Below are 8,740 nucleotides of genomic sequence, written 5' to 3' on the forward strand. Positions count from 1 at the left end.
TTTGAGGCTCACTTGAGACAGTGTTTTTGCTATTCTGAAAAAGCTCCCGTTTTCCCTCCAAGGGTATTATGTAGAATCTGTTGTATATAACATCTGGTTTTCCCCAGAAATGTTATAGTTAGTTTTTTAACTAAGATACATCCCAGAATGTTTGGTTTTTAAAAGGAAACAAGCTCTGATGCAGAAAGTTTTCAGATAACTTTATTAAATATAGTGTAATATCCTATGGTTCCTTTCCAGATCTTACTCTGCCTGCAGATGCTACAGCAACTGTGGAATTGTGTGCATGTGAAGGGTTTTAATTATGTTCAGTGGAAACAATTCCAAATAAAAGGATGTGCCTACTTTAGATATATTACTGTTAGTTATATAGGAGATAACCACTGGACTGAAGAGGAAATTTTCTTTTATTGTATTTTGGAGTTGGAGTATTCTTTAGGGTTGGTTTCATGGTTTTGTCCAATTGCTTTTCCCATTTCAAGCGGTGTTTGAAGTGAATTGAATTACCTAAGCTTTGTAAGCAGTGTTTGCCAGTAACATCACAGTGAAAAGTTAATCTGATTGGCAACAAGTAGCAGTATTCATAGGGAAGTAGCTTAGACACAATCCCGAACGTGTGTTCCTGTGAACTTGCCAGCTTTACCCTGCTGGTAACAATACTGTAAAAAGTCAACAAAAAAACACATGCAGTGTTTGAAAATAGGCTTACAATACGGGTAGGATTTCTATTAGAATTTGATAGGATTCAAAGTCATGTAGAAAATGCACATATGATATAGTATAATGTAGTTAATTTTATACTCTTACCATATGGTTATACATATTGTGATTATATAGAACTATAAATGTGCTTAAAATAATACTAAGTATGTAAATGATATTTTATGAAGAAAAGCTGTCTTCAGATACCAGATAGGGTACTTTCAACAGTCCCCACAGTAGCCAAATTTCAGAGCAAAGATGAAATTGCTGCTCAGAAGCAATTTTTTTTTCTGATAAGAAAAGACTCAGATGCTAAATTTGATCATCATAACTATTACCCTACCCTGTAGTAGGACTCTCTGAAATTATCAAACAATTAAATTGGAACTGAGTCTTGGACTCAGCTGCCTTCCCACTGAAACTCTTGATCCCATTGTCATGTATTTGAAGTATTAACTGTGTGCTTCTTGCCATTATTGGTTTTATTAGTATGGCTGTGAAAATACTACACTTGGTTTTGTTTTTGGAAGCTTTGAAACATATGTGAGCTGATTACTCTTAATCATCTGATAAGATATGTCAGATTTGTATCAGTAGAATATTTTGTGAGTTACTTGAGAGGCATCTCCATGATCCAAAGCATGGTTGTCTTGGAAAGTCTGAATCAGATGGAATTCTGTCAAGTTGGATGTTCTTTATGTAGAAAAAGGAAAACTGATGAAAAGACAAACCACAAAAAGTTTACTTTCTCTTCAGAAATATTTCTTGTTGAATTTTGTCTCTTGACAGTAACAATCATGTTACAGTACTGCAAGTCCTTGTTTTACCCTTATCCACTAACAGAAGCTTGTATTAATAAACACTTTCTCCAAAATGTGGCATTGCCAGTACTCCTAAATACCTCTTGCATTTTTTCCTGTAAAAGTGACAGAATTCTATTGCTGTAGTTGATTGCATTTCTAGAAGCTGTGGAGGAATCAGCTGCTATAAGAATGATGTTGATATTCAAAATGTTAGTGGTTTGGAAACTCTTAAGTGAAAAGACTTTGCTGTTCCAGTTTTCTTTGCTGTTTTGCAGTTTGGAGAGAGATTGTAACATTCTAAAAAATCATGTCAGTCTTCAGAGACATTTATCTTGTTGCCTGTGCTTGGAAAGTTTTATTTTATCTGAATCATTTAAGTGTATCATTTCAGTCTGAAGTATTTCTCTTTTTATCTACTGATCCTCTGTGGTTCCCATGCTGCTTTATGATAAGGGCAAAAGGAATGCCTCAATTCCTTTTAAGGGAAACCATGAGATTACTTTTGGAAAAGTCTTTGCAGTAAATTTGCTGTACTTTACCAGTACAGAAAGCTTCTGAATGACATTAAATGTTTCCACTGTGAGTTCCAGAAGAAAATTATGCATTGCAATTCTTGGGCAAAAGGTTTTGAATTGTAGGCAATGCCTATGAAATCTCAGTCTAAAATGGTGATCCTCTATTTGCTCTATATTAGTGACAGCTCCATTTGGTGATTCAGCCATTAGAGGAAGTAGGTGGGGAAAAGACCCACACTTGGGAGGTGATAGCACAGTTTAAGTCACCTTAGCAAGTTGAATTCAGACACAGCATCTGCCTTGAGAATTCCTTGTTCCTCTGCATTACCACAGGACCACAAGTTGCTCTGTATTGTTGTAGACTACATGTAATCTACACTTCATTTGACTTTATGGTCTTTTTGTTTGTTAATGTAGTCTTTCATAGGTATACACACATTTCACATATATGTAAATATGTATATGCAATTTAACAGAATACCTAGAAATTCCTAACTATTAGCATTTTCACTTGATATGAGTAGCTGTTCCCTCAAAATTGACAAGGCTATTGGAACTCTTTTAACTGTTCAGCAGTATATGGGGGCAAAGATTGGGGAAAGCTCATATTCTTTTGTGTACTCACGTATTGTTAATGCTTCTGTTTTCTTATAGTGAGAAGCCTGCCACGACAGGATAGGTATCTTTTGTAAGAAAGCAGGGCGCTGCACTGAACAGTTATTTAATTGACTGAATTGCACATTCGTTAATCCATTAAAAAAAAAAAATTCAGTATGATGACCCTTGTGAACTACATATGTTGTCCTGGTTTTTCTAAGCTGATACTTTTTAAAACTGTATTCTGCCTGAGAACGCAACATATGTCTAGAAAAGCAATAGAGTGTTGGCTGATGCCAATAAGCTGTGATTAGGAAGGCTGGAAGGCTTTTTCTTAATACTGCCATCTGCTCTTCTCAGTGGACGCGGTCATCCCAGGGAGATACCCTATATTCACTTTTTTACAGTTGAGCTTCCTCTGTTCTGTTCGGTGTTAGTTGTTCTGCATGTTTGCCAGTTCACTTATTTTGATACGTGACAGAAGGGGAAATCTGTGAGTTGGTGTCACTCAAGGGTGCTCAAAATACTGGTTGTTCACTGTATCTTGTAACACAGAACTGAGAACAAGTAACAGACTTGCTCTGAGAGTTCAGCAAGCAGTATTTCTTCAGTTAAAAACAAAAAAGAGATCAGTATTAATTGAGCACAATTACTTAAAAATGCTGCAGCAACATAGAGTTGATATGAGCACTGTCTTCTTTCCTGCATGGATTAGTGCATTTGGTTACTGCCTTAAACTTCTATCATCTTCAGCCTTTGAAGTAAAAATCCTTCACTTAATGGGGAATGAGTTGTCTAAATGTAAATGAAGCTTTCAAAGAAGCATCAGTCCATTGAGCTAATTAAGCAAAGTAGTGAAGTATCTCTTTGGTGACAATAATTCATGTAACGTTCTTGCTCCTGATTTAATGTGACTAGAACAGAGTGAACTGATCCTGATTTTAAAACCTAATGCAGAAGTGAAAGCTTTTGAACACGTATCTGCCTGAAGCCTTCCCAGTGTATGAAGCTGGGGTAATCACTAACTTCTCTTCTGGGCTTTAATTTAAAAGTACCATTTTGTGTGTGTGCTTTTTGTTGTTTGGGGCTTTTTGAAAATTTTTTTTAGGGAATTGTTTTTGTAAACTCTCTGTGGTTGTGTTTGTGCCTCAGACATTTGAGTTTATACATGTTTTTGCAAGGTATATCCATATGTTTTATTACTAGAAGCAAAAATGGCAGTGCCTCTTTGGCTACTTCTGCCTGTCTCAACTAGAAACAGTTTCTTACTATATACATACAGTTTTAAAAACTTTGACATATGTTAGCTTCTTTAATAGGCTTTTTCTTCCCCCTGGGAGAAAAGTGTATCTTGGGAAACATTCTGTTCACAAACACTTTGCTTTACAAACAGAAGGACAGGGATGCAGCTGCTGGTTTGTTTTCTGGACAAGTTAGTCTACACTACGGCCAGCAGGCACACCCTTTCCCTTGCCAGTACCTTTTAGAAAACTGAGTGCATAAATAAGAAATCTGTTCCTCAGAACTTCTGTGCTGGGGGAACTGAACTGGAGTACTTCTCTGATCTGTTGTAGGATGGAGAAGTTGGTGGTAAGAGGGAGGAACTCTTCCTGTGGAGTCATTCTTTCTAACGTCTCTCTACCTTATGAAACTTGGATGTGCTCTGGTACTGAAACAAGGCGAACAGTCTGCTCTGTTCTCAGGATGCAGTTGCATTAGTTCCTAACTCTAGTTGCTGGTACTTATGATTAAGGGGGGGGGCTTTTTAGTACAATATCAATGCATTTAGTACTATCCACAGTAATGACTACATATGGGAGACATTCAGAGTTTGCTTTACACAACTTAGGGAAGTGGGGAGGCACATGACACAACCATTGAGCAGGAAACTGAGTTGCTGCTGTTGGGTACTGTGAGCCTCATATCTTTGGCACCAACCTTCAGAATGGTACTCTGCGTGAATGAGGGCAATAAAATTCATTTTCATGTATGTTAAGGGTGAAACAGTTTGTATGGTCACCCATTACCTGATGTCAAAAAGCTGTAAATTGCTTTTCTGCATATTTGAGAGGAGGCTGATAGAGGGGTTGGATGTCCATGTCCCATGGCACTGTTTTATTCCATCAATGACTACAAAAAAAAAATACGAGTTTTTTTTTTTTTTTTAAATTAGCATGTCTGCAATAGTTTGCAGCTAGATTTTAGAAGTTCTTTGAGCCCTTAATGTTTTTCAGTAAGTCATGGAAAAGTGACAAAGGACTTGAAAGGGTACCTTTGTTCCTAGGTAAGATCACGAGGTCCTGCATTCAGTTTACAATCAAACATAGCATTCGTACTTTTTTTAAAATACCTCATTAGCCGTTTTTTTTTCATTCTACATTTTTGGACAGTGACTTTTTGGACACTGTGTCTTGATGACAGCACTTTTTGCTGAGAGTGATTGTTAAGGTAGTGCTGATGCAATAAGTCTCTGAAGGTGTTTGACTTGCAACCAATATTGTTCATTAAGAAGCTAGAATGATGTAAACCCCAGTATGTTAAATGTATTAAAACCTAGTTCACGGTATACTTTACTCTGAGAGCCAACAAATGGATAATAATCCTAGTTCAGTAAGGTAGAACATGATCAGTTGACCTGATATGGCTGTTAGTTTTTTACACGTTACCCCAGGAAAGCCAAAAATCATTATTAATAGAAGTAACAGAGACTTAAAAGAAAAAATTTATTGTGAGATAAATAAAAAAACCCCAAACCCTGGCTATTTGGCAAGTTGAGCAAGAGTGCTTTAATGTTGCAAAATGTAAAGGCTCAGATCTGGATACAAAAAGGGGCAGAATTTGGTCTGGAATGGAGGCTTTGCATGTGGCCTATGTGTCTAAGCTCCAAATGTAGTCAGTGGGGCCAACTGATCTGTTACCTTCATCCCTGGCTTACTGGCTGGTCACTTACTGGTGGATGAAAAGCTGGGCATGATCTGGCAACATGCAGTTGCAGCCCAGAAAGCCAACTGTATCCTGGGCTGCATCTACTGCCTGGCCCCTCTACTCCACTCTGGTGAGACCCCACCGGGAGTACTGTGTCCAGCTCTGTGGCCCCCCAACATAAGAAGGACATGGACCTGTTGGAGCAAGTCCGGAGGACGGCCACAAAAATGATCAGAGGGATGGAACACCTCTCCTGTGAGGACAGGCTGAGAGAGTTGGGACTGTTCAGCCTGGAGAAGAGAAGGCTCCAGGGAGACCTTATTGCGGCCTTTCAATACTTAAAAGGGGGCTTATAAGAAAGATGGGGACAAACTTTTTAGCATGGCCTGTCACAATAGGACAAGGCGTAATGGTTTTAAACTAAAAGAGGGTAGATTCAGACTAGATACAAGGAAGACATTTTTTACAATGAGGGTGGTGAAACACTGGAACAGGTTGCCCAGAGAGGTGGTAGATGCCCCATCCCTGGAAAAATGTTCAAGGTCAGGTTGGACGGGGCTCTGAGCAACCTGATGTAGTTGAAGATGTCCCTGTTCATTGCAGGGGGGTTGGACTAGATGACCTTTAAAGGTCCTTTTCAACCCAAACTATTCTATGAAAACCAAGCAACCTTGCTGGACTGCAGTGGGAGCTTCAGTTGTGGTCATCTAAATGTAAGTGGCTTTTAACTGCTAATTGAATCTCACTCCAAAAAAAACCCCTTGATAGTTACAGCCAGTGGTCAGCAGGACAATGAATTCCCTGTGCAATTTGTCTAAAAGGGCTTACACAAGCTATTGATATAGGAACAACAGGGTTTTTCTGCTGGAGTACTTCTGGTATATTGTATTGGACAGCTAGTTAATGGGGGAGGTTAGTGAAGAACAATAAGAAATATTAAATTTTTTTTCTTCACAGGAAAAGCTTCACTTAGTACACTGAGGAGTAGAATTTGATAATAGACTTATCACATTAGCAGACGGTGATATCATAGCTGTTTTAAGACTCATAATGGAAATTAAAGACGTGTAACTTATGAATCTAAATTTAAGTGAAGGTAGTTAGCTGTTGAGAGAACTTAGTTATGGTTTATCTTCCAAAGCTGAAATTGCTTACCAAATTCAAATGCAACTATCACATTTGAAGGAGAAATTAACAGGGAATTCCCTCTTGTTTTGTAAGACAGGAGGTCAGTCTCTGTCACCCAGTCTGAACAGATAGGCTGGCAGATAGTAGACCCTGTTACATGAACCTGGTATTTTGCTTTGAAATGTATTACACAGATTCGGGATGTTTGTGGTTATTTAAAATTGTTTTTCAAAAGAAAACTCCTGCAAGAAAAGCTTTTAGATAAAATACATGTTAAACTCAAGATAATGCTAAGGTCCTCCTTGGTTTTGTTGGATCTTTGGCTGTGGCATGTGTATGGAAATGGTATATCAGTTTTAGAGTCTTGCATATTCTATTTTTGTTTTTATACATACGCATTTATACATGTTTTTACTGAGTCTGGCTGGATTGGAGTTAATATTCTTCATAGCTGATCTTGGGGTGCTGTGTTTTATATTTATGACCGAAACAATGCTGATGACACTCTAATGTTCCAGCTATTCCCGAACAATGTTTGCAGTGTCAATGCTGCCTCTCTTAGTCTGCCCTCCCAGTGAATACACTTGGGGGGGTGCACAAGAGGTTGGGAGGGGACACAACTAGGCAGATGACATGAACTAACCAGAGAGATATGCCATAACACCATATAACATCATGCTCAGCAATAAAGAGGAAAAAGAGGGGGTTTAGTGAGGTTAGCCATCTCTTGCTCAGGAACTGGCTGGGCGTAGGTCTACCTATGGGAGGTGGTAAGTGATTGCGTTTGCATCACTTCTTTGTTTTCTTTCTCTTTTATTCCACTTCTTCTTTGCTTACTGAACAATTTTGTCTAGACCCACAAGTTTTCTTGCCTTTCTTCTTCCTTCTCTAGGGGTGGAGGGGAGAAATGAGTGAGTGAGTGGCTTTGTGGTGCTTAGCTGCCTACTGGAGTTAACCCCTAACAGTATTTTATATCTATATACATATAAATGTGTGTGGACACATATTAATAATTATATACATATATAAAATATATATTTTACATTTATGGTCCTCCTAAAATGAAATAAAAATCTTCATGCTTTGCTGAGTAAGTTAAACTTCATTGTACGCAAATGGGAGATGATTTGAAAGTGGCTTAGAACCATACATTAAATCTTATCCACTTGTCACTTTAGAGTAGCAGAAATTCTCATTTTCTTACTGCACTGTAGGTTAGTCTTATCTTCAGCGTAGTGATTGTACAAGTGAAAATAATTAGACTGACTGGAAGATAAATGGTTTCAATATGAATAATTTGGAGTACATAAGGGAGCTTGCTCACTGCTTACCTGAAAGATTAGACTTTGAGAATTTTCTCCAGTGAGTTGTGCAATTACATGCAAAACAAAATGTTTAGTCAGAAAAATTTGAAGTTGGATACACAAGATATAAAAGAATATCATTAATTTAGAGTAGAATTTTGAAAGTGATCTCTATATGATAGCCAGAAATATGTAATACTGTCATACATCATTTTCAAGTATCATTACGGATCTTTGGACCTTACGGTTTAAATATTGTGTGTATCAGCTTTACAGCCATGAATGAAAACTTTTTCTTTTGATCAGGATGAAAATAATACAGAGAATGCTGTCAGTTCTTCAAATGCTGAGAAACAGGATTCTCCTCCGCCAAAGCCTCCACGGACTCGCAGGTAGTTAACTATGTTAATATACTATTTTAAGCTGAGAGATTGACATGCTTCATAAATTAAAAGTAGAATAAAACTACTGATACTGTAAAGACTTTTAAGATGCAATTTTTTTCGATTTATAAATAGAAATATACATAATACAAATAGAAGTCCTGTAATTGACTCTTGTGGTGGGTTGACCCTGGCTGGATGCCAGGTGCCCACCAAAGCTGCTCTATCACTCCCCCTCCTCAGCTGGACAGGGGGGAGAAAATATAACAAAAGGCTCGTGGGCCAAGATAAGGACAGTTTAATAAAGTGAAAGCAAAGGTCACGCACAAAAGCAAAGAAAAACAGATGATGTTATTCTCTACTTCCCATCAGCAGGCGATGTC

At 37.9% G+C, this 8,740-nt stretch overlaps 1 protein-coding gene across 1 annotated transcript in view; it reads left to right on the forward strand.

Annotated features, from left to right (window-relative positions):
- Positions 1-8,740, forward strand: part of PTPN12 (protein tyrosine phosphatase, non-receptor type 12) — a 47,588-nt gene that overhangs the window by 18,341 nt on the left and 20,507 nt on the right. Inside the window, exon 11 of the mRNA XM_010580925.1 lies at positions 8,281-8,366. Coding sequence (XP_010579227.1) covers positions 8,281-8,366 — 86 coding nt within the window. The remainder of the gene's footprint in view (positions 1-8,280; positions 8,367-8,740) is intronic.

The sequence above is a fragment of the Haliaeetus leucocephalus genome, unplaced genomic scaffold, assembly GCF_000737465.1.
Source record: "Haliaeetus leucocephalus isolate CR32 unplaced genomic scaffold, Haliaeetus_leucocephalus-4.0 Scaffold751, whole genome shotgun sequence".
In the NCBI taxonomy this organism is placed as follows: domain Eukaryota; kingdom Metazoa; phylum Chordata; class Aves; order Accipitriformes; family Accipitridae; genus Haliaeetus; species Haliaeetus leucocephalus.